At 35.6% G+C, this 22,701-nt stretch overlaps 5 protein-coding genes across 11 annotated transcripts; 2 read left to right on the top strand and 3 right to left on the bottom strand.

The window, feature by feature from the left end:
- LOC104729598 (la-related protein 1C) lies at positions 458 to 4,710 on the top strand. 2 transcript variants are annotated; one of them, XM_010448561.1, is made up of 7 exons: positions 458 to 1,306; positions 1,672 to 2,167; positions 2,237 to 2,287; positions 3,027 to 3,099; positions 3,209 to 3,299; positions 3,717 to 3,788; positions 4,062 to 4,710. In XM_010448561.1, exons 1-7 carry the CDS (start codon positions 770 to 772, stop codon positions 4,332 to 4,334), a joined length of 1,593 nt encoding a protein of 530 aa, XP_010446863.1. In that variant the 5' UTR covers positions 458 to 769; the 3' UTR covers positions 4,335 to 4,710. The 2 variants fall into 2 exon arrangements, with proteins under 2 accessions (XP_010446863.1, XP_010446861.1); XM_010448559.2 differs by lacking the exons at positions 3,027 to 3,099; positions 3,209 to 3,299 and adding an exon at positions 2,470 to 2,560 and having other exon boundaries at positions 459 to 1,306; positions 2,237 to 2,360; positions 4,062 to 4,700.
- Positions 9,345 to 11,248, top strand: LOC104729597 (protein FD). The gene is made up of 3 exons (XM_010448558.2): positions 9,345 to 10,403; positions 10,534 to 10,611; positions 10,832 to 11,248. The coding sequence occupies exons 1-3, from the start codon at positions 9,501 to 9,503 to the stop codon at positions 10,901 to 10,903; spliced, it is 1,053 nt and encodes a 350-aa protein (XP_010446860.1). The 5' UTR covers positions 9,345 to 9,500; the 3' UTR covers positions 10,904 to 11,248.
- On the bottom strand, positions 11,920 to 13,243 carry LOC104729595 (UPF0434 protein ERGA_CDS_01260). The gene is made up of 3 exons (XM_010448555.2): positions 12,979 to 13,243; positions 12,831 to 12,885; positions 11,920 to 12,285 (listed from the first exon to the last, which is right to left on the bottom strand). The coding sequence occupies exons 1-3, from the start codon at positions 13,077 to 13,079 to the stop codon at positions 12,208 to 12,210; spliced, it is 234 nt and encodes a 77-aa protein (XP_010446857.1). The 5' UTR covers positions 13,080 to 13,243; the 3' UTR covers positions 11,920 to 12,207.
- On the bottom strand, positions 13,624 to 16,569 carry LOC104729596 (cytoplasmic tRNA 2-thiolation protein 2-like). 3 transcript variants are annotated; one of them, XM_019234088.1, is made up of 9 exons: positions 16,387 to 16,569; positions 15,769 to 16,074; positions 15,327 to 15,675; positions 15,148 to 15,234; positions 14,771 to 14,892; positions 14,594 to 14,672; positions 14,115 to 14,509; positions 13,856 to 13,930; positions 13,660 to 13,701 (listed from the first exon to the last, which is right to left on the bottom strand). In XM_019234088.1, the coding sequence occupies exons 2-8, from the start codon at positions 16,053 to 16,055 to the stop codon at positions 13,882 to 13,884; spliced, it is 1,368 nt and encodes a 455-aa protein (XP_019089633.1). In that variant the 5' UTR covers positions 16,056 to 16,074; positions 16,387 to 16,569; the 3' UTR covers positions 13,660 to 13,701; positions 13,856 to 13,881. The 3 variants fall into 3 exon arrangements, with proteins under 3 accessions (XP_010446858.1, XP_010446859.1, XP_019089633.1); XM_010448556.2 differs by having other exon boundaries at positions 13,624 to 13,930; XM_010448557.1 differs by having other exon boundaries at positions 13,624 to 13,930; positions 15,769 to 16,058.
- On the bottom strand, positions 17,042 to 20,407 carry LOC104729594 (protein MID1-COMPLEMENTING ACTIVITY 1). Of its 4 annotated transcripts, none has more exons than XM_010448552.2 (9): positions 20,174 to 20,407; positions 19,517 to 19,636; positions 18,980 to 19,417; positions 18,481 to 18,893; positions 18,144 to 18,259; positions 17,959 to 18,030; positions 17,748 to 17,854; positions 17,427 to 17,520; positions 17,042 to 17,335 (listed from the first exon to the last, which is right to left on the bottom strand). In XM_010448552.2, exons 3-9 carry the CDS (start codon positions 19,388 to 19,390, stop codon positions 17,283 to 17,285), a joined length of 1,266 nt encoding a protein of 421 aa, XP_010446854.1. In that variant the 5' UTR covers positions 19,391 to 19,417; positions 19,517 to 19,636; positions 20,174 to 20,407; the 3' UTR covers positions 17,042 to 17,282. The 4 variants fall into 4 exon arrangements, with proteins under 4 accessions (XP_010446854.1, XP_010446852.1, XP_010446856.1 ...); XM_010448550.2 differs by having other exon boundaries at positions 20,208 to 20,407; XM_010448554.2 differs by lacking the exon at positions 20,174 to 20,407 and adding an exon at positions 20,040 to 20,077.

The following is a 22,701-nucleotide window of genomic DNA, read 5'->3' as shown; positions in this document are numbered from 1 at the left end:
AATCAAAGCAAAATAAATGTTAAGTGTGTGAGTTAGTATTAAAGTAATAATTAATTGGTAACTTTAAGAAATAATCTTCATGTATTAAATAAGTAATTAATTGATATTGACTAATACATAATAAATGTGAGATTCTCTTACTAAAAACTTACTGATTTAATTCTATTTTTTCAATATTTATATGAATTATTATTTATAAGGTGTTTTTTTAATTACAAAATTTATCCTAATTAAACTGAAAATAAAATAAAATAATCGATATTAAAACTTTTACGTCAACAATCCTGGGAAAGGGATTCTAGCCAATCAGATTAAAGTTCAACCCAAACAAAAACAAAAGTGTGTTTTTTCTTCTGTTTTACTGAAGGATAATCTCGTAACTTCATCTTTCCGCGGTAGTCGTAGAAAAAAAAGAATTAATGAAAAAATAAACATACATATTAAAAAAAAAATAAAGGGAAGAAAGAGAGAGAGAGAAGAGAAGAGGAGACTACACTGCTCCATCGTCTTCTCCTTCTTGGGGAATTTTATTTTTTTGGAAAAAATCAGACTGATACCTTTTTGTTTTTGCATTTACTCAAACCCTAACCCTAGTTTTTTTTTCTCAAATCGCAGAGAGGTTTCTTCAGATTTTTCCTAACTTTTTTATTTTAATTTTAAATTTTGGGGATTAATCGTTTAATTTAGAAGATACTGTATCGATCAGAAAGAAGCTAATCGACTCATCTCTAACAAACCCTAATTTTTATTTTTGTCCTCCTCCTCTCTCATGGCTTCCGCCACTTCCAATAACTCTTCTTCTTCTATGTCTCCTCGTCGTATGAGCGAGAATCACGGCATCCCTAACAACGCTTCTGCTGTTTCACAATCGGCTCGCCGTCCTTCTCGGCAAGTTTCTTCTCCTTGGACTCATATCGTCAGTGGCGTATCAGACCCGATCGCCGCCGCCGCCGTCGTAGCTGCTCCTTCCTCTCCTCAATCCAAGGCTCCGATCGAGCCGGTTGCTTCCGTTTCCGTTTCTTCTCCGCCGCCTGATTCTGTTTTGACGGTCGATGATAAATCATCGGAGGAATCTGCTGTTGTTGGTCAGGGTAATGCGGGAAAGAAGCCAGTTTGGAAAAGGCCGTCTAATGGGTCTTCTTCTGAGGTTGGACCTGTCATGGGAGCTTCTTCTTGGCCTGCTCTTTCTGAGACTACTAGTACTACCAAAGCTCCTCCTTCCAACAAGTCTTCGTCTGATTCGTTAAAAAGTCTCGGTGATGTTCCTTCTTCTTCACCGTCTTCATCATCTGCCCCCGTTTCTCAGGTTTGATACCATTTTCATCACCTTATTGTGGCTGGTTGATGAAAAGCTTTGAGCTTTTGCATATTATGATCTATCTGTTTTCGATTGACTGTAACTGTTGGTTGTGTGGTTGTTAAGAAGCCTTTGTAGCTTTGCCATTTGTTGTAAGATATCTTTAGGTCAAGCGGCTTGCTTATGTTTGGATTGTGTTTACTGCAATGTATGAACATAAACTTCGATATCTGCATGTTTGTTTGCTAACTACAATAAAGGCAGATAATTGTGATGCATACTGAGCTCTTTAGCATTGATGCTTATTTTGATGTATGCATTTGTTATCCTACTTTCAGTACTCTTATAAAGATGCTTCTTTTTCTTTGATTTAGGGAATTGCAAATGCTTCTGTTCCTGCTGCACCAAAGCAAGCTGCCCGTGCAAACCCTAATCCAACTCCAAATCATTCGCGCCAGAGATCATTTAAACGGAATGGCGCTTCTGGTTCCGCTAATGGTACTGTTTCTCAACCATCAGCACAGGGTTCATTTGCCGAATTGCCTTCGCACAACCCTTCTCCTAGAGGCCAAAACCAGAGAAATGGATTTGCATCACAAACCCATGGTGGTGCTGACAACCTCCCACAACGAGACTCCTTCAGGAACCAAAATGGTAATCATCACCAAAGTCATGGTGGCAGGCGTAATCAGGAGCACGGCAATCAGAATTGGGCTTATCACAGAAGCTTTAATGGGAGAGAAGGAAATGCACAATCACAAAGGCCAGCATTTGTAAGACATGCACCACCACCTGTTCAGTCTATTCCTCCTCAGTTTATGGCAGCTCAGCCTATTCAGCCTTTTGCCAGCCCTGTGCCCTTCTCTCCTGGTGAGACACATTGAAGATCACGTCTTTAGTTTTCAGTTATGATTTGCTAATGTGTCTTCTTCATTTCAGAAATGGCATCGTCGTATTATCCCCGTATGCCTTTTATGACACCTCTTCAACATCCGGTCTTCTACCATGTTCAAGATCCTCCATTACACATAAAACTACAGAACCAAATACAGTATTATTTTAGGTAGTCTCTTTGTATTGAATTTCCCTTATTCTTGTCAATGATGAAATCCTGCTGATCTGTTTTCTTAAGGGAATTACTAATATAGATGCAAATGTTTCTTTTGTTACAGTGAAGAGAATTTGATTACTGACTTATACCTTCGCGGGTTCATGGATGAAGACGGTTTTGTTCCGCTACGTGTGATTGCTGGTTTCAAAAAGGTAAAATGTTTTCTAGATGTGTTATCTTTCAAGCTGGCCTCATTCACTTCTCTCCGTTTGTATATGTTATATAAACAGTATACCTTAGTGATCAATGAGTAAGACTCACAATCCAATAGAATTTACGATTCTTTTTGTGACCATTTATATAAAGATGCCGAATGCATGTACAATATAGCAAATTGAATCTGTTTTTAAGATGGGTGATATATGTTATCAGGTGGCATGTGTTATTCAGTTGTGAATACTTCTGTTCCTCTCATTAGCCTCTACCCCAATTTACTTTGCATTTCTTTTTTCTTCTCGTTATCCTAGTTAGTATAACATTTTGTTGCTTTGGTGCCGTTTCTAGAGTTCTTTTATTATTCCCTGTGAATTTTATCTAGGTGTTGTTTTTCTTTTCTCCTTCTTCATCAGGTTGCAGAACTTACAGATAGCATCCAGCAAATAGTGGAGGCTCTANAACATCCGGTCTTCTACCATGTTCAAGATCCTCCATTACACATAAAACTACAGAACCAAATACAATATTATTTTAGGTAGTCTCTTTGTATCGAATTTCCCTTATTCTTGTCAATGATGAAATCCTGCTGATCTGTTTTCTTAAGGGAAATACTAATATAGATGCAAATGTTTCTTTTGTTACAGTGAAGAGAATTTGATTACTGACTTATACCTTCGCGGGTTCATGGATGAAGACGGTTTTGTTCCGCTACGTGTGATTGCTGGTTTCAAAAAGGTAAAATGTTTTCTAGATGTGTTATCTTTCAAGCTGGCCTCATTCACTTCTCTCCGTTTGTATATGTTATATAAACAGTATACCTTAGTGATCAATGAGTAAGACTCACAATCCAATAGAATTTATGATTCTTTTTGTGACCATTTATATAAAGATGCCGAATGCATGTACAATATAGCAAATTGAATCTGTTTTTAAGATGGGTGATATATGTTATCAGGTGGCATGTGTTATTCAGTTGTGAATACTTCTGTTCCTCTCATTAGCCTCTACCCCAATTTACTTTGCATTTCTTTTTTCTTCTCGTTATCCTAGTTAGTATAACATTTTGTTGCTTTGGTGCCGTTTCTAGAGTTCTTTTATTATTCCCTGTGAATTTTATCTAGGTGTTGTTTTTCTTTTCTCCTTCTTCATCAGGTTGCAGAACTTACAGATAGCATCCAGCAAATAGTGGAGGCTCTACAAAATTCACCTGTTGTTGAAGTGCAGGTGTGTCTTGTTTATGTTTCCTTAAGTGTGTTTTAATTATTGAATTGCATTGGCTTTGCTTGCTAGTAGTATGGTAGTATGTGATTGATATCTTAAACCTTTCTATTAGGGATTGGATAATATTATTTAAACATTATCAAAGCTGTGGAGTCTGAAAAAATAATCAGCCTGTTATCAGCTCTTCTCATCAATTTCATGGCATCGATATTTTGCGCTGTGCTTGAATGACTTTTGCTTTTTAATTGATTGCACCTGCTTTTTTCTTCCTCTTAGGGTGACTTAATAAGGAAGCGCCATCAATGGAATCAATGGGTGCTTCAAAACATGAGGACCCCTGCAGTGTCGAGCCCCCAAGCTGTTGATAGGGCAGATGCAGTAGCAAGCAGACTTGGAAACTTGGCTCTTGGTCAGAGCTCAGCGGATCCCACTGGTGGTTCAAGCAGTCAGTTGCAGCAACCTAGGGAAGCTCTTTCAGATGTTCAGCAACAGTCTTCTGGTGCTGTACCAGTGAGCAACCACAACGACTCAGATGGTGCAAACCGTTGAACCATCACAGAGCTGTTGGTGAGTGATGGACATGAATATATTATTTTGTCCTGCCGAAAATCAGGAAAGAAAACAATAATGATGGGGAATCCAAAAAAAAAAGGAAAAAAAAGTAAGGCATAAAAGCATAAAGAGAAGAAAGACCCATTTGAAAAAAAAAAAAGGATCAAACATTTGTGATTCTTCTAGCTAGCAGGAAACTTTGGCATATTTGTGGTTTTTATTTTTTAATCTTTTGGTTTTGGTTGTTTTTGGATGCTAATAACTTCTTTTTTTTTATGCTTATGCTACTTTTGCTACACATACTATCGGTCCTTGTAGCCATCGTTATGGTGGTTTTGCTTTCTAATACTCTCTTCACCCCTGTTTCTGTCTTTTATTCCTTTTTTGGATTTTGATTGTTGAGATGGGCCTCTTTAAGAACAACCTAAGAAAGGAGAAAGTTTTACTTGAGAGAGAGAGAGAGACTAGTGAACAAGAAACTTTACTTGAGAGGAAGACTCAGTAAATCTCTTTATTCCTTTGCAATTGCGTCGGTGTGAGCAAAAAAAAAGTAGAGATTGCTAAAGTGAAGCAATAGCAAATCCATTAATTGAGTTTTATTATACCTAACACTGTTAAGAGGAAACAAGTGACACACATAAAACATGTACCAAAACAAAACGGGGTCATCTTTGTTGTGTTACTACCGCTTTGATGTAAACATGACCAAACACGTGCTTAACGCTCTGCTGGCAATTAGTACCGTTTGTGTTTGGTATGATTTCGAATGGGACAATATATATTTTTTTCGGAGAGTCGCTATTTAATTAAAAAGTAATAACTTTAAATACCTGTTTATGTATTTTCCAGTCATATTTTTTTCCTTTTTCTTTATTTTTTTTTGCAAAAGCGAGAGCATATGGCATGTAAATATGATCGTAGATCTTTTTATTGGGTTCTTCGTGTGTATGTTTTTAAATAGCATGGATTTTGATTATGTTTTAGTTGATGAAATAACATGGCACTAGACATCACGTTTTCACTATATACATTAGATGTACTATTTATTTACAAAACCTATACCATTCGTGATTCGTCCATACGTTTTATGCTAATTTTGATTTTTCTTATTGTTATCTCTGCCAATGACAGAAGCCCTATATGTTTTAGTTGTTATACATCGATTTCAAAAGGTTGCAAGATTATTTACACTAACCCTACTAAAACAAAGTTCATGGGTACAAAAAAGGTTAATGCATGTGTATTATTCAAAAGTTATATAGGGTATTGACGGTGAAATTTACCCTTCACTTTTCACATGTGTGTGCCAATTCATATCGAAATTATTCGTTTTCCGCATACACCAGTGTTTCACATTTAGGTCATCTTTATAGCTTATTAAAATTATAAATATAATGAATAGTGTCATAAGAACACCAAGATCAGTTCTTGATGTAGAATTGATCTTGATCCAGTTCTAAGCTGATGTGGCAAGCTGTGAATGAATACAATTTTTTGCAAACAATTTTTCACAAATTAAAAGAGAATTTGATTGAGAATATATGAAATAAATTTGGATATTAAAATATGTATTAATTAAATAAAATGTTTGTGTGCTTTAATTAAGTAATATGTTTGTTTATTTTTTTTTAATATATTTTTAATGTTTTTGTTGTTTCATAAAAATTTAGTATTGTATTTTGAATTTTAGTAAAAGTTTTATAAGTTTCAAATTTAAATGTTCTTTTATAAGTTTTTAAAACTGTAATATATTTAAAAATATTATATTATTAAATTTTATGATCTTAAACATGTTTTCCCGATAACTAACTTTTTAACAAAAGATCTTAACTACTGATCTTACATTATTTTCATAATATATTTACTTTAAAAACACCAAAAATAGTTGTCTCTTTAAAGATGCCCTTAGACTAGCTAGTGGGGAACTTTTTCTAATAAAGGTTTTTTGATTACTGATACTTTACGTACGAATAAGTAAATATATTAGCTCTAAATTAGTCCCTCTGTTTTTTTGTAATAAATGAGAAAATGACTTTTCTCACCCCCTCGCGTTATAGCTGAAGCCTAAGACGACCTAGTTATCATTCTAGGCTCTGCTTAATTTAGTCATAACTATTTGTAATTAAACAGACACAAACATTTCCGAAATATTCTATATGTTCACCTAAATGTGGAAACTAAACAGAAAACAACCCAAGAATAGGTTCAATGTCACGATCTCTGTGAATTAAAAAATCAGAACTATTCTTCATAGAGAAAATAGTAAACCCTAATTCATAAAACACACCCAAAAGATAGAAAGGTTGTCCCAATTATTCTTACCATTTTGGAGATGTCAAGTACGCATCTTCACCAATCTTCATCATCCAACGGTTAGCATTCTTTTGGCTCTTTCAACTCCAAGTTTTTTTGCTTTATTGCTTATTTTAGTAGTAAATTATTACGACTACTTTGTGTCCGTACGGTCTAGAGATAACCTACGGGTAGATGATTATTGTATGGACCAGTAGAATTGAAGAATCCAACGGTCAGGAACCCACGGGTCAAGCACATTGTTCGTTGGATTTATACTTTGAATGTAAGCGAAAAAAGAAAAAAAGAAAAAATACGAGTCTTCATCAAATCAAATCAAATCACTTGTCCATCGATTTCGAGTCTATAAACCCTGTTTCGGCAACGAGTCTCTATTTATATAAACTTTTGAAAAGTTTTTTTTTTTAATTCAAAACTAATAAGATGTATTTTAAAATTGATTGGTAATAGAAACAATATTGTATTAATGATATACAACAAGATCATGAATTCGAGTTTTGATGATAAAGAAAAGATTAAGTTAACATGTTACATAGTATTGTGATTATTGTCCCTCGTCCGAATCAATAAGTTATAGGGGCAAAGGCCATAACTTGCTAAAATAGAAAAAGTTTCCATTTATATGCATTGTTTAAAGGTAAACTAAAGAGGATGTTAAAAGACAGAGAACTAGATTTGATGGAGTTTGGGACAGAACAATGTAGTGCTGACACCTGTCCAATCCCCTGCGACATGACATGTCACTCTCTCTCTCTCTCTCACGCACAACAGCTCACAGCTTCTTCACAATTTGTGATATACTTATGGACATTTGGATTCACTCATCACCTACTACTATCCCCAATTTCTCTCGTTTTGAGTTTATTGTTTTCCAAAAAATGATTTGAAAAAGAAACGAAATATTTTATTTGTTGAAACATGCATGTGAATAAACTCTTTGTACTATTCACCCAAAAATGAAAAGATCTTCTAACAAATAGGAGTATTTGAGGTGAGTATTATTATTATTTAAGGAGTTTGCGATTTCTTTGAGTTAAAATTCAACAAATAGCTTCTCTATTGTTGTACTCTTTGCATGTTCAAAGATGGGACGTTTCCTTGAGGGCTATTTTATTTCTCTCTATTCAAAATCTTTCACGCCAGAGGAAAAAAAATATATTATATGATTACATATATGTGTACGGAAAATGAATAGTTAATCCATGTTGAATAGAATCTTAAGACCACATATCGTATTTCATTATAATATATAGTATAAATCAACTTGCAGTGAAAGAAAAACAAAATGAAAAGTGTGACTAGATATGCACTTGGAGACTGACCATTTTTGATACGGGAGGAGACATATATATATGTTCGAATATCTAGATATCTGGATGGAAGGGTTATGTAAAATATCTTATTTATATATTCTTACGTATGATAAAGATTTATTAATTCTTATCATCTACCACTTCGGCTTGTTGATTTGTTTACCATTCGTCTCAAATATTTTCTAATAATCAATGTAAATATCTAAAAATAAATATAGGGTCGTATAAAATGTGTGTGTACAATGTACACAGCAAACCAAATAATTTTGGTATAAAAATTGGTTTAACACTATCCACTTGTTATGTTTGTTTATATTCAGACCCACAAAATTGATTTCCCTATCCATGTAAACCAGACTATTTGATACAGTGATCAAATCTCGTTGGATGACATGAACACCAATGATTTGAAGTGGGGAACAACTCAACAGTAAACCCATTAAATACATTTTTTAATTTATATGCACTTCGAATAATACATACAATCTAATAGTATTATTGTGAAAAATTGTGTAGTGCTATTAAGAAAAAGTTGGAAGACATCGAACGTTGTAAAATTGGTCAAATTATGTGCTTTCACATTAATTGTTCCATAAAATATGTCTAAACAGACATAAAGTACTAATCAAATACTCCTTCCGTTCTAATTTAACTGTCGTTTAAGATTTTTGCACACAAATTAAGGAAACTATTAAATTTTATGTTTTGTCCTTCATTAATATATTTTATAATTTTTTCATTGGTTGAAACTTGAAAACAGCAGGGATAAGATTGGAATATTCATCAAACATCTACATTGAAAATCTAAAACGACAACTAATATGAAATAAAAATTAAATCCTAAAACGACAACTAAATTAGAACAAAGGGAGTAGTACTTTTCAGAGTTTAAACTTATTTTAAAGTTTTTTTTCCTGTACAGAGTTTAATATTATATAGGAACAGCAGAGCAAGTACTATTTATATAAACAAAACATAATAAATATTCTTCTAACGTAAATAATGTTTGCTGCCAAAAAAACAGAAACTAGTAAGAAATAGAGTATGATTTTTTCATTTGGTTTAATAGGTATTAGGTAGTAACGGTTTTTTAAAATTTTAGCTTTTGTATGCTAATATTATTTTTAAATGTTTGTTTCTGCAATACTCTTAACACAAAGTGTATTTTGGTAAATTTCGCATAAATCCAAACAAGAACAATAAAGTCATTATTTGAAAGTTGATAATGATCCAAAAGGATGTGATATTAAAAAAGCCTTAAGATAAAAAACCAAAGTTAATTTATACTGCTTGCCTTTTATCAAGCATCTCTCCCCCACTCACTCTTTACATTTAAGGATCATGAAACTGAAAATAGTTCACTAACTTCACTTTTCAAAAACTAATTTAAACAAAACAAGAAAAAAAGATTATCAAACATTTGATATTTATAATACTTTAGACGACTTGAAGACATCAACACTTTAATTACATAGTTTATGGAATTTTTTCTTCTTTGTTGTAATAAATAATTATTTTTAAAATTTGGAATAGTTGAATGCCTCTGTCTCTACTTCTGGAGTCTCTGGACCCAACCCATCATTCCAGAAATGACCGGCGAAAGTCAAGAACCTCTCTGAGCTCTCTACTCACTACTCTCTCTCACCTCTTTCTTTCTTTCTCTCTCTATCTGCGTGTAGGTTACAAGACAATTGACACCAAGACTAAAGCTGTGTTGTTTGGTTCAGTTCTGTTCTCTTTTCCAATGTTGTCATCAGCAAAGCATCAGAGGAACCTTAGAGTCTCTGCTACAAACAAGAACAAGGCTTCTTCCATTTCACCCTCATCACCGTCGTCTTCATCATCATCATCAACCTCATCATCATCTCCTTTACCCTCACAAGACTCTCAAGGCCAGAAGAGATCTCTAATCACCATGGAAGAAGTTTGGAAAGACATCAACCTTGCTTCCATCCACCACATCAACCGCCACAGCCAACATCCACAACACAACCATGAGCCACGCTTCAGGAGCCACAACCACCAGAACCAAAACCCTAACTCGATCTTCCAAGATTTCCTCAACGGACCTTTGAACCAGGAACCAGCACCCACAAGCCTGGCCATGGGTTCTGCTTCTAATGGAAATTCCACCACTGTCACTGCTCTCTGCAGCTCTCCTTTCCCACCTCCTGCAACTGTTCTGAGCTTGAATTCCGGCGCTGGCTTCGAGTTTCTCGATAATCAAGATCCTCTTGTTGTTACCCCAAACTCTAATCTTCATAGTCACCATAACCTCTCAAACATTCCTTCCTTCAACACCCCTTTCGAGGCTCTGGTTACATCCACTTGTTTTGGTAAGAAAAGAGGCCAAGAGTCCAATGAAGGTACAGGGAATAGAAGACATAAGCGTATGATCAAGAACAGAGAATCTGCGGCTCGTTCCCGAGCTAGGAAACAGGAATGTGCCTCTCTTCTTCTCCTTACTTTCTTCTACTCATGGATATCAAAAGGAAGAAAAAATGTACTTTTGCCATCAAAATGCTTCTGATCTAAAAAAAAGGTTTCTGGGTTTTGTTTCTCACTTGCAGGCTTATACAAACGAGTTAGAACTTGAAGTTGCTCACCTGCAGGCAGAAAATGCAAGACTCAAGAGACAACAAGATCAGGTAAACAAGCCGAGAGAAGTTCTTATTCTTTTGATCTTTGGGAAGCAGTCTCGTCAATAGTTCGAATCCTTATAGCTTAACTCATATCTTAAACCAACTTATAAGGCAAGAGACAGCTTCTGCATTACTTGCAGTATGTTTGTTTTGCACGCTGTTTTTTCCAATGACAATTTGAGTAATAAGATTCTGATACTTCAGTTCTGTGTGGGTATGTGTGCAGTTAAGAATGGCTGCAGCAAATCAGCAACCCAAAAAGAACACACTACAACGGTCTTCCACAGCTCCATTTTGAGAAATGTACAAGTCCTTATTTCTCTTTTGGGGATTGAGCTTATGAAGAAATGAAAAAATGGAAATGTTTGTACCTTCTTTTTGTTAGCTAGAAGTATAACTAAGCTAAATTTGTAGAACCAAGGTATTGTAGGGGAAAGAAAGATGATGTAAAAAACAACCCTGAAAGAGAAAAGGATCTTTCAGTTTCCTAAGGCACAGGAACATCGGTCCTGGGGGCCTCTCTTCATGTTCTGTCGTTTTTATGCAACCCCTTTTGAGTTTATTTTTTCACTTCTGTACTAACCTCTACTTGTATTCTTGTAGTAATGTTCTACTTGCTATTCTAATACTAGTAAGATAAAAAAAAAAAAAAAAACTTATGTGTTACTGTTTAACCAATTTGGTTGTCACTAGAAGCCAATGTTCCAATAACCAATAGACAAAACAGTGCTCCACATAAATGATGACAATGGCAGAGAAAAGTGAGAAGGGGACCTATCATTTAACACTTAATTTTCACCCTGTCACATTATCACAAAAATTGCCATTCCTTTGGCTGGCTACCATACAAGCCAACAACTTGCACTATGAAACTGAAACTGAAACCTCCAAGCCAATGGGAATGAAGTCACCCCACTTTTTTGGTTGGTCAAGAGAGAACATGATAAGTTTTTATTCAGTCTAGTCACTCGCCACGTTTTATTTATATATAGCTTTTGCTATAACTGGTCACCATCAAAAACACTAGGCGTGTGTGTTTATGTTCATTTGGTTTATCAGGAAAATCGTTTTATCTTCTTATGGTCCAACCTCAATTACCTGACAGTGATAAGTCTTATTGATCCACTTTTGGTTGTTGTTATTTTATTGTGTATTCTTTTAAGCAACCAAAAGTGGAAATCAAGAGCTAATATGGTGTAAAAATAGTGGCATCAAGATAGAGAAGAATAGTTACCAAAAGTGGGACTGTGACTAGAATCTATCCTCACATTATGCGGTAAAACTTAACTTAGAGCCCCTCAAATAGGTATCCAATACTATAAATCATGATTTTTTACTTTCATTCCAGTCAATAAGAATCCTAGATTTCAAGAAACAAAAGAAGAAAAGGTAGTTACATTCCCCTGAAACTACAACTCCCACACTGTCTTTCAATTGCGTACATCAATGTTTCCCATAAAAAGTTCAAACTTAAAAGAGATCACAAGCCTAAAATGTGAAGACAGAAAGAACCATTGATAAGTCGCTGCAAATACAAGTTATATATATTACCTTTTCACTCTGATTATTTTATAATTTTTTATGGTGCAAAAGCAAAAGTCATTAAGCTTTTGATGCCTCACTTTCCTCCTCAAGTATTTTTCCATCCTTTGGAACCAAGCATGGAATCCCATCTTTCATCTAGAGATAATAACACTAAAATCGTGAACATGATGAAGTGAAAGCTAAAAAGAACAGGGGAATAATAATAATATGATTAAGAAGCTAAACCAAATCTTAAAACACTGAATCGTGAACATGAAGTGAAATCTAAAAAGAATAAGAAAACGGCCGACCAATCACTTTAGCATAACCCCATCATCATCATTCCATAAGTGAATCCCAAATCAACACCAAGCATAAATTCATTTTTATACTTTAATCAGTATGAGGCAAATGAAAAAAAAAAAATAGTAAAGAATCAAGCTCTATATATATATACATCTTAATCTCTGATTTGACAATTCCTAAAAATATCAAAGTTGGTTTCAGAACATGTTCATTGAATAAGAGATATGATTCTGAAAGCATATATGATCAGTGTTATCTGCTACAATTTCACTGCTTGTAGAATTACATCTCACTGAGCTCAACATAGCACAAATCATCATCTTTAGCAATAATCATCAACTCATCTAAAATCGAAAAACCCAAAAAAGCTTTGAAATTGGAATAGAAAAGCTTACAGGAAAAGAGACACCAATAGTATCGCTGACAAGTGATTTCGTCTTCTCGCAAAACCTATCAGAAAACCAATTTCGTTTCAACATTTTCTTCGGGACCAATCCAAATTGAAGCTATATACTAATCGAAAGAGAGAGAGAGAGATCGAACCTTAAAGGTTGCTTAGAGAGAGGGCACACCAGAATCTCCGAGAGGGTCTTGTCGATTACGTTTCCGGCGTCTTTTAGCAGGAATCTGCTTAATCTCACCATTACTAAACCTTTTTCTCGGATTTTTCTATTTTCCGATCTCCGGGGCTGAATCGTCCGGCGTTACGAATAGCGCGATGATTTCGGACTTTTTTAAGTGTAAAACGCAAAACCTCCCCAATAAATTTGAAAGTTTCTAAAGATCCCCCTAAATTCTTATGAATTACAAAACGGTCCTTTAATGTTTTTATACTTCGGGGAGAAAGTGTTCAGATATATATATGCCCGTGTCTTTTGGAGTTCTCGATTGATGCCCTCAATTTTAATATGGTGATGATTCGTCCATCAGTGTTTTATAATTCTATATCAAACGTTCGGTGACCTTAGTGCTTTAGTGTTATAAATGTCGGTGGACATTGGTTACAATTTTATATAGTGTAGACGGCGGCTTATCAACCAATTGGAAGATGTTGATCAGAGAAAGTTCTTAGGCGTCAAGAGTAATTAACGCTCTTGAATATCTGATTCTGCCCATAGAAGAAATATTACAAAACTTTTACTCTCAGCCAAAGCATCATCCCAGGCACTTCCCATGACAGGTAACTACTTCTGTTAATAATGCCTCTTCTCATGATTCTTGTACTATTGTATATGTGAATATTTATTCAATTGCTCAGAGATTTTGCTTCACATCAAAAAAAATCATTGTACGAGAATGGGTAAAACATTTGTAACATTTTAAGTGGATATAAGATCTGAAATTAAAAACCAAGATGATTCTAGCATTCTAAAAATATCCTTAATAAGCATGACCAGGATTTCAACTTCCTCTCACATACCTTATGCAAGCATCTAAAATGCATATTTAGACAACCTCTTCATCGTCCAAGAGTAGACAGTCTTTTATTTTCTCCCTGAAATAATTGGAAATCGATGTTAGGAGTTTCAAATAGTGTTTCACTCAGTTTTGCTATTCGTTTTAAATCTGCTGCTTCCTAGAGACGTGAACTACCAATAATTCTGAAAGCTGAATGATTGAACATAGGTTTAATGAAGAGGAATACAAGTTTTAGATAAGATTTCTTGCATACTACCCACCTCAGATAAGCTTGACTGTTAACCTTTTGATGCTTCACTTGGGAAATCATGTGATCTGGCAGGAATGAACCGAATTGCTCACGAGATGATCCATCTTGTGGCAGTATTTGAAACCGGCAACTTGAACAGCAAGCAGCATAAAGGGCGTCGGATTCCTGGCCTTCTTCAAAATAATCTAACTCCGATGAGTCTGATATGTTTTGCGGTCCATTGCAGATAGGACAGAAAGCTTCTGTAGTCATAGAACCGTCATATTTAAGATTAAATCTCTTCAGGCGCCTCTGAGTCGCCATAGGAACATTCGAGTCGTCTGTTTCCGGAATTTTATTGAAGTAAAATGGAGTCAGCTTTGCAGCTGTCCGTACAATTGTGCATTCCCGAGATGGATTTTCTTCCTGCGCAACATATATAAAACTCAGAGATCAGCAAAAACAAAGTAACAGGTAGCCATGCATGCACTAAAGTATATGCAGAAGAACCTGCAACAGAGCGACAAATGAAGACACCAAATCATTGATGCCGCTTTGAGAACGACAAGCCAACTCCACAGTCTTTAGACTGCCCTGCCCAGAATATGTACTCAACAGTTGGATTATGCAAAAATAATACGGTTCACTATAATAATAAAATATAGACCAGGTAGCCAATATACGAACCCATCCAAAAGGCAGAGTCTAGTTATTTCCTGTCTAACACAATCTCGAAGTGGAAGTACAATGGGAACCTTCCATCTCGCATCAACATGCTGAATATCTGCTGATAGTGAATAACCTCGTCCCTGTCTCAAGAAAGAAAAAAGCAATTTAACTCAAAACTCTAATGGAGCGTAGTCTAAACAGAATGTCCAAACAAAGTACATAAAAACTTGGTATTGAAATAAAAACTTTACATCAGGACTTCAAATTTTACAGATGTAATTCGTTAGGTCCTAAATAGCTACATTCTGTGAGGTAGCCATTGCAATCGCTCTATGGCATAAACTCTACAATGCAATCTATAGAAAACTAAACCAGAGAAAAGACAAGCAACACACCTTGACAGTAGCCGTAAGAACATGTGAAGCAATTCTCGACGTGCATGATCCAACCACTAATCTGTTGTACCCATTTTCAGAGGCAACCTAAAATGGATTATCAAGCAATATCAATTAGAAAGATAGTTCCAAGCCTGATTTGTTTTCGAAAAGAAACATGAACAATAAAATACACAAACCTTTTGCAAACACAACATTTTGAGATGCAACAGAAGGTCTTCTTTTCCAGTATCGTCAGGAACAGAATCTAAAAGCTTTACAAGCCTATCTCGTGGGTCAAGCGAGTCTGAACCAAAGACGCTTTCGATAGGAACAACATGGAGACCCTTTGCAGGTGGAGACAAACTTGACACAGTAGATCGAATCCACTCAATTGCATCAATCATTTCCGTAGAGAGTGCAGGAAAAGCTGCAGTTTCATCTACAAACGCAACACCAACACCAAAGACAGCTAAAGATCTATCTCGACTCGCCTCGTAATTCTTCAAAGCCTTGATTTGCAACTCATGCACAAATTGAAGAGCAACCCTAACATACATCATACTTGCCACGTTTAGAACAACAATCACTAACGTATCAAAAAAAAAGAAACAGAAAAATAAGAAAAGATGAGAGTGAAACCTGGAAGATGATCCGCCAGAGAAAGCAACAAGAACGTTATCTGAAGGAGTGATCATGGCATGAGAAGTAACAGCGAGACGGAACTTCCCAAAGACATTGTTCCTAAAACACTCAGCGCAGAACCTTCCATCCTCTGAGCCACCGTCCCCAAAGGTCATAGGCTCATTGCATTTACACTTGACACAGACACTCTCCTGAGTAACTACTGCATCTTCCACAATCTTGCTTCCATTATCCTTCTCACGGTCATAGCAACCAGACTCACAGCCTGTGGAATTACAAGCCATGTCCTAATTCGCAAGCCAGCTGAGACAGTGAGATGATGGCAAAATTAAGATTAGGAAATAGAACACAGAAGAGTAGACAATACAATCAACATCTAATTCATGAGACAAAACAACCAATGTCCGCCATTAACAAGCTTATTAAGAGATTGTTACTTTAAACGTAACCATTAGTCTGTTACACTCAAATCAGCGTGTAGTCACTGTAAATTGCTAAGTCTTGCTATCAAGAGAGAGAGATGTGAGCAGATTCATAATCGAAACAAACACATCTAATAAACAGAATCTAGATTTTTGATTCGAGAATCAAACAAGGAACTTAGTGATTAATTACCAGTTTGAGAGAGATATATAGTCGTCGCGATAGATGCTTTAAGAGTCGAAGAGGGCAGGATAGAGTTTTAATTAACTCAGCCTTTGCGGCGTCGAAACGCTAATGCGCGGTGGTTGGCCGCGGCGATGTTGGTTTAGGCGTTTGAAAAGGTCTCTACTTTGTCTGAAACTAGGGTTTAGTGTAAACAAAAAAAATTGGGGAAGAAGATGATATCTGGTGAATGACGAACCTACCCTTACCGGTGAAACGATTACTTTTTACGGTTTGATAATAAAACCATCCATTAGAAAGAAACCGACAAGATTTGTCCAATTTGGGAGCAAGAGAATCATCAGTCATATCAATTATTTTGTCAATGTTTCAGGCTTTTGGCCATGGTGGCGACTATCAATTTGTTTGTCGATGCTTTAAGGCTTTTGGCCATGGTAGTGACTGGTGATATAACTCAAACCCCTTAACTGCTAGCAAGAAAGGGAGGACAGGTTGGTTCGAGGACCCCTTGGTCAAAGGAAAGGTACAAAGGAACTCGACCACTTGTTGGGAGAGGTTGTGAAACAAACTCACGATTCCTGAATTTATATTAAAAACTACTATTTTGACCCTGTCAAAAACAAGTCTGTTCCAATTGGATATATATACCCTTAACTTAAGCATGTGACAAAAGTAGAATTAGAATATTAGTTAGTCTTAGTCTATATATTATGATACACACAACACAAATTTCTGAAATTTCCATAAGAATCCCAAACAACTAATTTACATACGACAACGACTCAACAATACAAATCAAACACAAGTGTGAGTATTAAGAAGAAGAAGAAGAAGAATCTATTGTCATATCCAGAGAGACAACAACATATCGTTGTTATGTTCACCTTTTGTATTATTTAAAAATTTCAATGTTCCATGAATTGCGACGAAGGCGGACTTATTTTCGTTTTTTCCATACCTGCGAGGATATCAAGAGACATCATTATTCATCCTTCAAAGATTTAAGATCAAATATATTCATTCTTAAGATGATTGTATGTAATGTATACCATAAGCCCCACGAATCTCAACTTCTCTCAGTTCTTGGACAAGAGCACAGCAACAACACATCACATGGGATAGAAAATCGTCAATGAGCCCTCCCTGCCATATCAGAAAACATTATGCATTCATCCCATCTATTAATTGTGTGACATAAACAATAATCATTTCATATCCTACCATGATAGTTACTAGCGAATTGTTGCAGGTGATTAACCATCATTTTATGAACAAAATTGATAACCATTTTCTTCGAAGCATATGGATGTTTGGGATCACAAAGCTTATTAAAACCAATTTAGTATTCAAGGGTGTGGAAGAGGATGTACCGTGATGTTTAGTGTCTTCCGGAGTTTCCTCCTTACACAACAAGTGTAGCAGCAGCACGAAAGAATCAACGAATATGCCATTAGCTCATTACATGCTTCAGCTGAAGCTGGGAGAAACAAAAGCAAAACAGAGTTGCTTATTAGTTTTCACATGTTTTAACTTAGCAACTTGAAAATAATAATAAAGTCACAGTGTTCGTATATCCCTTACAGATGTGCCTGTTAGATGCTGCAGTGGCAATCTTTGCCAAAGTACCACATGGGAAAAAGAATGTCTTCAAGCCTGTGGTTCAATCAGTAAAATCATTCACAACTTTTCAGATAACAAGAAAGTATGGAATGTGAAACGATGATCAACAAGTTGAATCACACTGGAAACAAGAAGTAGGGACTTACAAAGAGAAGGTTCCGAGCAACAAGCAAGTAAGTCAGTATGCCATTCTTCATGGTGTTCTGCTAGTGATGCTCTTCGTGAAAGTAGATCATGCCCCGATGAAACATTAGAAGCGGATCTGCATGGAACAATTATGTAACCGACGTTATAGAGAAACATAGTACCAAATATTAGCCTTTAAACATGAAAAGCATTACAGTCACTGCAAGGTATTGGAGATTTTTACTTCCTTAATCACATAGTAATATTTCTCTTGTAGTTGGACAAATAACACAAATTGCATTTAAAGAAAGCACATGAAGTTTGGATCTTTGAGCAGAACAAATTGGAGATTCTAACCTCGAGGCTGCACGACTATTGCTTTTCTTGGGAGTATCTTCTTCATACGAATATTCTGTGTTCATGCTCGAGGTACGCTCAGCTTTTTTCGAAGCTTTCTTCGTGAGCTCCTTCTCAGAGTCAGGATCAACAGAAGCAGCAGCTTGTGTAACACCAATTAAACGCTGAATGACTTCACACTGAGCCACATCATAATGCTCCTGCGAACGCTGAAGTTCGAGCTGCAGTTTCTCGTTTTCTGTTTTGAGAGCTTCACAGAAACGCAAGTTAGGGTATGAGCAAGAGAGAGTCTTCTTCAGAACTGATGCTGCTTCTCTGGTAGATTCTTGTTTTAAAATAACATCTTGCACATGTCTGTCCTCTTCATCCAGAGTATACTCTCGCTGATCACGGTCAATATATTCAAACCTCTCCTGTACAAAATCATCCAAATTTCAGCAAACCATAAATCAAAAAGAACATTTTCCAACACGAAACATTAAGATCAAGTCCAAGTTACCCGAATGCGAGCGTTATCAACCAAGGTGATAAGCGGTATGATCTTGAGAAAACGATCAATCTCATCCTGATGTTTCCTAAACTGATAAACAATGTTCCAACCCATAGCCAACAAGTAAAGATAACTCCTGTCACGACAGCTATTGACTAGAAGGTAAGACCTTCTCAAAGCATCCTCAAGCCCTTCGAGAGGCTCACGAGTCTCAGGATACTTTTTCATCTCAGAGATCTTGAGCTGTTCAAGCAAATTCCCAATAAGTTTGAGATGTTGAGCGAACTGACGACAGTTCTTCTTGTGCATCCAAGCAGTATTGGCTGCTTTAACAATGAGTCCAATCAGCTTAACCGCATCTAAACCAGTCAGCTGAGCTACTGACGCTATCTCCCCAAGACCATCCCATGAATGTGACATTTTCCTTCTTCGATCAAACAACAGTTCCTGATTCATCATCATCATCACTTGCGTTAAAAGCAGCTCTTAACCAATTCCAAGATCCAAAAAACATGGAATTATCAGAGTTTTTTTGCGAAATTTTACCTTTACTGAGCTTGGAAATTACCGGAAGCAGAGAGTTGGATCCAAAAAAATTTATAACGCCGACATTGCTGTTAGGGATCGAGCACGAGTCCAGTAATAAGAGGGGAACAGTTGCTTCGACTGCGACAACAAAGAGAAAAAGGAAAAGTCCATAAGAGAAGAAGATACCAATCAAAGAGATTCTCAAGGAGGTCCTTAGGCTTTTTCTACGTCAAAGATCTTCAAAGTTCAAACACCAAAAATAAAAAATATATAAAATCCCTAAAAGATGATTTTATCTTTGAAGACTTGAAGCTGACGAAAGCGAAAGAGTAAAAAATCCAAAGACCAAAAAAAGTAAAAGAAGCGCAAAAAGAGGGAAGACTATGAACAGTTTGTTTATTAACCTCCGCCGAGTAAAACAAATTCGCCGGCGAGAAACTCCTCCGCCAGAGTCGAGTCAAATGGAAAAAAAAAAAAAAAAAAAAAAAAAAAAAAAGCTTCATAAGCGAGGAAGAANGGAAACAAAAATCGGAATGCTCACATGATGGATGGCATTGAAGGAAGGCAACAGTTATACTTTTTCTCTTTCACGGATTTCTAAGTATAAATAAACAAAGACTAAATATTTTATTAAAAGAAGAAAGATGAATAACACTACTGAAGTCTGGGAATTACCAAAAAAAAAGTTTCCAGGAAAATGCAAAATCACCTGGAAGTTTGTTTCTTGGTCGTCGTCTTCGAATGAGCTCTGCTGCAAGCGATGAAGAGAGTTTTAAAAGCGAGAGGCAGAGATGATGAGCAGTTTCGTATTTTTTGAGAAGACGGTTTGTTTTTGTCGATTTATGTTGCTTTCCCCACACCTTCACTTGCCACTCGTCGGAGCTCAAGATCCCCCCCCACACATCCTCCTTCATCTTTTTACCCATAGGCCCTGCCCAACTCTCTCTATTTACCATTATGCCCTCAGTTACTTTAAAACTAATAAAAATCATTAACCATACTCTATTTAATCCTAGCTTAAATGTGTTTTGTTACACGTTGATTGTACGTGACACAGTTGTAAACTAGTACTAATACTTTGTGTAGTGTGTACTGTAGAGTGTAGACTATGATACCTTAACAAGGTCACGGAGTTTGAGATTTAGACTAATACTATAAGTAAGTACCTTAATAAGATGTCGGAATGTGAGATTATGAAACACCGTTGGAAATATATATTTATTACTTTCCGGTTAAGTTTTGTCTTACAGCAAATGTAAATGTGACTTTTTTGTTGTCGGCATAAAAAAAAATGACTTGGTATGAAACGAATAATGTAAATTCTTCTTCGTTATACTTATTAGGCTACACAACGACGTCGATCGAACTTTTTTTATTGTTTTGTTTTACGTATTGAATGTATATGAAGCTATGAACAATTCCAACGACTAAAATCTAAAATGTAGAAACATATTTTTTTAATATATCCGTATGGGTGTGGCCACTGAGAAAACGAAACTCCTGATAGGAAAAATCTGGCAGGTGGCATATCAAACTTTTTAGCCAGCAATCTTAGAACTTTAGCTAGCGTAGCGTTGATAGTTCGTATCAACATTTGGATTGAGTCCACTTTGTTCCATAATGAGAGACTCTAGTGGACCGCTTACTTATGATATCGTGTTAGTATAAGACATTTTGTAAAATAATACGCATATATAGTATGAAAATAATGCGTGTTTATAATGCAATAAAAGTGAGATATGATGGCTTGAAATTGATTTGTCTTTGAATTGCAGACTCACTGTAATGATAATGGTTAAAGATAGGAAGGGTAATCCATCACAAACAAATTAATTCACCTTTTAGTCTCTTTTTCGGTTGGAATTGATTTGTCTTTGAATTGCAGTTATGGTAATTATGTCTTTTTAGTATTCGACATAGACTTTAGTTTAATTTAGTTCTCCCCGATCTTGCTGCACGTGTATCACCATGATTGTTTTCTATACAGCTGGCGAAACGGACGGTAAACTAATAATCGAGTATACAGATTTTTTCATAAGGATCATTTTTCGGTATGTGGGATCTAGAGAGATTTTGGCACGTATATATCATGCATGTGTGGGAAGGGTGGACATTGGTGGGGGTGGTGGTGGTCCTTGGTGGAGTATGACTGCTTCGCCCTCTATCTTTTCTTGAGAGAGTGCCTATATGTATATTACTGATTTTAGCATTATAATAGTAGTTTCCCTATAAATGTTACTTATTACAGTTTATCCATAACAAATACAATGACCAAAAATGTTGATTTATTTATATAAGTAGCTAGCTTGTAAATGTACATTTGATTATTCTTTTTTTAATCACTCACACATTACACTAAAAATGAAAAATTAAATTCCAATATGCTAATCAAGACTGACCAATGACGGAAAAAGTAGTAATCGTATAGTTTCTATTAATCTCCATTGTCTTGTGATAATCCAGTTAAATATTGAGGATATACATTTAAAAAGTGTATTGTTTTATAAAGTCGTTCCTTTACCGGGTAATACATGCACTAAAGTTTATGTCAACTACCCATTTGCACTATTGGTTAATTGTTTAGTGCTATAGTGCGTTTTACAAGAGCATTTAAGTTAATATTTTAAAACTGTTAAAGAGGTCTATGCAAATTATAGTTGTTAAATGTACCTAATCATGAGAAAGAATACCTTAAGAAGTTCAAATTTATGATATCTATACACATTAACTTTGTCTGACGACGATATACTTGTTTAAATGCAATAAAGATGTGTGAATATTTCACTTGCACAGTTGCACGCCTATGAAATGTTGTTGGTATCTCGAATGTGTTTTACACAGCTGACGAATTTTTTGTAAGCAAAAAATTCAACGAACCTCATTTATATTTATACAACATGTCATAGTTTAGTTGTAAAAGTAAAGAAAAGGCACGACGTCTTGTTATTGGAGGTAATAAAGATAGACAAACTGTTGTTTTAGTTGTTAGGTGAATTGTCTCCATGTGATTTTAGTTGGGAATAATCGTGCATCTTACTTTAAAGTTATGCTACTATATTAAATAAATGAGTCTCGAAATGTCCTTATCTGTAACAATAAATGGGACAGCTAAATTTTCCATACGCACTTAAAAAAAAAAAAAACAATACAAAATCACCACTAAACAAAAGTATTTATACAGTACTTAAAACTGATTTTTTTGG

The sequence above is a fragment of the Camelina sativa genome, chromosome 12 (genome assembly GCF_000633955.1).
Source record: "Camelina sativa cultivar DH55 chromosome 12, Cs, whole genome shotgun sequence".
NCBI lineage: Eukaryota > Viridiplantae > Streptophyta > Magnoliopsida > Brassicales > Brassicaceae > Camelina > Camelina sativa.
This window is presented reverse-complemented; position numbering and strand designations above follow the sequence as displayed.